General features: G+C 36.0%; 1 protein-coding gene across 10 annotated transcripts in view; it reads left to right on the top strand.

Moving 5' to 3' along the window:
- LOC144971531 (voltage-gated potassium channel subunit beta-2-like) overlaps positions 1–5,000 on the top strand; it is an 82,440-nt gene that overhangs the window by 45,178 nt on the left and 32,262 nt on the right. For all 10 annotated transcript variants that reach the window (XM_078912536.1, XM_078912539.1, XM_078912534.1 and 7 more), the window contains 2 exons: positions 1,388–1,469; positions 3,614–3,693. In XM_078912536.1, coding sequence (XP_078768662.1) covers positions 1,388–1,469; positions 3,614–3,693 — 162 coding nt within the window. The remainder of the gene's footprint in view (positions 1–1,387; positions 1,470–3,613; positions 3,694–5,000) is intronic.

The raw sequence follows: 5,000 nt of genomic DNA, 5'->3' as shown, positions 1-5,000 counted from the left end.
GACTGACATGGGCGATTAATCACAATTTTTAGTACCAGGCTCATTGGGACAGAGTGATGTTCACAGACGAGAGACGCTTCAAACTGTCATCTGCTTACGGCATAGTGCTGATCTGCTGACGGAGAGGGGGGAAGCGCTTTACTCGCAGATGCGTCAAAGAAGTTCAACGATTGGTTTGGGCAGGCATCAGCTCTAACCATCGAACGGAACTTGTCTTTGTCGATGGGTAGAATAACAGCACAACAAGTCTACAGTCACACAATTCTGAGACCACACATTTTGCCTTTTTTTCCACAACAAACGGAGAAGTTACGTACCTTGTTCCGGCAAGACAACACGAGATCTTATGTGGCGAGGTTAAAGATAGATTTCTTCGAGGAACACAACATCAAAACCATTGATTGGCCTGTCGTGTCACCTGACATGCCTCCATTGAACACACGTCGGACGAGTTGGGGAAATGTGTCAATAAACTTCGCTGGAGTTCGAACTATCCAGCAACTGAGACAAGCGCTGAGAGAAGAATATGCAGCAGTTACACAACAACAAATTGCTGCCCTCACATACTCTATGCGACGCCGGATACAAGCAGGCATAGAGTTAGGGTCATATGGTACTCACAGAAAATACTGAACAAAAAGGTTAGAAAACAAACCTTTGTCACCGGTACACAATTTGACAATCACATAATAAGGCATAATGCATTTTAAAAAATAACGGTTACTGTTATTGCACCAGTAGGGATTTTCATTGGGCAGAGATTAAGATGTATCGTGTTCCAGTAAACCTTTTATTCAGAAGTCTCTCCCGATTATAAAAGCATCTGGATTATAAATTCATTAATCTTGGCGTCGAGGAGAAGATGTGTTTTGTGGTAAGTTCAAGCGACAATGAACGCGAAACTACTTTAGCCTTAGCTTTTTGTGTGGGCTGGGTTTATATCGATCTGTAGTTTTAATACCTCGAAGAGGAAGCCGTTATTTGGAACCCTATAATTTTCTTTAGTCAATGTTACCATCTCTTCAACCTCATAGGACTTTAAGTTTTGCGTTATGTGATTAAAATAGAAGAATCTGATTTGTATTTTAGATAAAATTTCTACCCGACGTGTAGAAACTGTGAAAAGATACCTGTCTAGCTCCTTGTATTTAGAAAGAAATTGGGTTTTCTAATTTTGTCATATTTCTGATGCAAACGAAGTTAATTTCACTTATTCTCATATCATTCTTTTTACAGTATCAATTTGCCATTTATATTTTTAAAAAATCAATTTTCTTTCCAGTTTAATTACACAATGAATAATAAGGTCAGTGATTTAGATAGTAATGGTCACTTGTAGTACAAGTAAGTAAAGATTTTGCATCCATTTTTGTATTCCCTCCTACAGAAACCTGGGCAAATCAGGACTACGAGTTTCCAGTTTAGGATTTGGCACCTGGGTGACCTTTGGAGGTCAAGTCACAGACGAGGTAAGACCGCGTAAGACCATGGCCTTCGTAAAAATATGGCCTGACACTGACCACAAAATGACGTCAAAATGCCAGTCTTTCGCCACAAAAGAAAACAAATCGTGAGTTGTATTCAGTAGTTCAACGAATGGGACCACTTGTTTCCATGAGCTCTACTAACGACAACTCACTAGGCGGTGCAAAAACCAAATAATAACGTCAAAATGCCAGTCTTTTTGGATTTCAGTGTCAGGCTATAACTTAACGATGGTTACAGTAAGACACGGGTGGATTGGATTCAAGGAAGCGAATGGAAATACGATTCAACAGTCATGACATCACTTCCCTCGTAATGACGCATGGTAACTTAGTAACTGGCTCTAAACTATCGGAACAATGCCGGACGCCCTTATGAAATATTTCTCCGACGAGCATAAAATTGTATCCAGAGAAGAAAAACATTATAAATACGGTCATGTTTTGACTTTTATACATTCTGATCACATGACATATGAAAAGTTCTAACCAGCATGAAGAATAAAAAGTACCAATTTTCTTTGTTTAGAACTACGCTGCTCGCCGTTGCTGGGCGACGTGACATCGGACTATTGAATCCAATTAGAAAGAAAAAGATTACCTATTTATATTTATTTTGTAAGGATTTCACAATGCATAGAACATTGATCCCAAGTCAAATTCGTACCCGAGATTTCTACATTAACCTGATATCTTAAATCAACTTCCTGTCCAGACTAGAATATGCATGATTTTGAGATATTAACGAAAACAATGACCTCACGCCCTCCACTGCTCTTAGCACTTAATGTACAGCCGGTGTTGCGTAATTTTTATATGTCGATAATGCGATACTTCGATGGAATTCATTATTTCAAAATGCACTCAAAAAAAAAAAAAAAAAAAAAAAAGCGAAAAAGGTGCAACAATTTTGTAGTTAATTATCTTAGAGTCTGGTGTCTCGGAGTTATAGCGCTATATAAGGTTTTAAGCTTTATTGTTATTATTGTTATTATTATTATTATTATTATTATTATTATTATTATTATTATTATTATTATTATTATTATTATTATTATTATTATTATTATTATATTATTATTATTATTATTATTATTATCTCTGTTAATATTTTGAATATCACGTCTAAATATCGATATACTAAAATGATTTGAAATCTTGTTTTATGACTATATCATCGTGATGGTTTTAAAATACAATTAATCATCCTTGTAAATTATTGAAAAAATAGCAAACACTAAAATGAACAACATAAACCCGGCTTATATCGATTTTGACTAATCGTTGCATATTACTCATTTGATGTTGCCAAATTTGTAAATATCGATATTTGTTTAAAAGATCAAAGATGTAGATTTCAAATTATTTAGAACTATAACCCATGTTTTTCTCTTCCAGAAGGAAATACAGAATTGTCTCCTTTTTACGACTTATCTTCTTCACAGTGGACATTTCTATTAAACAATTTTCTCTGTTCAAATATTAGAACTTGTTATAATTAATGTTATACATATAAAATAATATGTATCATATATGTATATAATAAAAACATGATATACACACATACATAATCAAACATACAAACATACAAACATAAATACATACATACATACTTACATACACCCATATATACATACATACATACATACATACATACATACATACATACATACATACATACATACATCCATCCATCCATCCATCCATCCATCCATCCATCCATCCATCCATCCATCCATCCATCCATCCATCCATCCATCCATCCATACATACATACATACATACATACATACATACATACATACTAGAAATAGATAGATAGAAGATAGACACACACACACACATACACATAGACTGGGTATGTTTATGTGTTTGTGTGTGTGTGTGAGAGAGAGAGAGAGAGAGAGAGAGAGAGAGAGAGAGAGAGAGAGAGAGAGAGAGAGAGAGAGAGAGAGAGAGAGAGAGAGAGAGAGAGAGAGAGAGAGAGAGAGAGAGAGAGAGAGAGAGAGAGAGAGAGAGAGAGAGAGAAAGAGAGAGAGCGCTGTTAACTCATAATTTGCGTTTGATCCAAGATTCGATTTGACTACTTATCTATTTGGCATAATCAAATTAATTGTATTAATTTACAGGTAGCCGAAGAACTGCTGACGGTTGCATATGAACGAGGCATTAATTTTTTCGACACAGCTGAAGTCTACTCTGCTGGGAAGTGAGTTGTTTGCATACATACATACATAATTTATGTCCGAATAAGAAGAGAAAACCTAAGCTGGTCTACGGCACCTGAATGAGAATAGAGACTTGCAAGGCGATAGAATAAGATACTCTTGGCAGTTTTATATTGGGTAATAATATATTTAAACTCTTGGGGCCGGTGTTAATTACCTTTTTCTATATCGTTAAACGGGGGATCAAAAGCGTGATGTCAATAAACTGGTTCCAATCTCATTGGAAGTGTAAAACTACTCTTCCTTAGGACTGGATACATACCTTGCGTAATTGATCTTTTGGCTTCAGAGTAATGGTATCTTTTTTCTAGTCTAAATATATGCTGGTCGTTAATTAAGGTCATCCACCCACGCTCCTTTACGTCTCGTTATCTTCAGAATCTGCCTTTACATCTACTACTAAATATTTATCCACCTTATAATTCAATAGTCCTCGGAATGACTGGTTACATAATACACCTAAGGAATTTGGAACCGGAAAAGAAGAAGGTAAGTCGTCACGACTTCTCTTCCCTATTGTTTGCTACCTTTTGGATAGGACGCTAGTCTACCTCAAAAATATATACTGTCCGCTAGATCTAACGGATCTAATTACATAATCACTACTACTGGACACGGATGGGGTGTCAAAAAAAAAACAAAACAATCTCGGCTGCATCCCATCTCAGTCCCCCTGCATATGAAACGAATGTTCTACCAACTTAGTTATAGGGCCTGCAGAAAACAAAAAAGAACAGACAAATACGTTTCAACAGTCGTAACGTCACTTCCCTCGTAATGACGCATGGTAACTTAGTAACTGGCTCTAAACTATCGGAACAATGGCGGACGCCCTTATGAAATACTTCCCCGACGAGCATAAAAGTGTATCCAGAGGAGAAAAACATTATAAATATGATCATGTTTTGACTTTTATAAATTCTGATCACAAGACCTAAGAAAATTTCTTGCCAGCATGAAGAATAAAAAGTACTGATTTTCTTTGTTTAGAACCATGATGGCCACCGTTGCTGGGCGACGTGTCATCAGACTTTTGAATCCAATTAGATAGATAAATACATATTATTAGGGACCAAGTTAAAGAACTGGGGGTAAGGGCATAGTTTACGTCAGCCAATGTTTGATTTCAGATTTAAGAGAGGAAGAGAAAAAAAAATAACACTGGACAAAGGTTTGTTCGGTTTTTTTAAATGGAATTATTTCTTGAAGCCTTGATGAATCAGTTTTATTTGCTAAATTATATGTAAATGTTGCTGCTCTTGTTTTGTTGATAAAGGGGAAACACGAA

This window comes from Berghia stephanieae, chromosome 4 (genome assembly GCF_034508935.2).
Source record: "Berghia stephanieae isolate SIO BIC M18660-M18661 chromosome 4, UCSD_Bste_1.3, whole genome shotgun sequence".
Lineage (NCBI taxonomy): Eukaryota > Metazoa > Mollusca > Gastropoda > Nudibranchia > Aeolidiidae > Berghia > Berghia stephanieae.
This window is presented reverse-complemented; position numbering and strand designations above follow the sequence as displayed.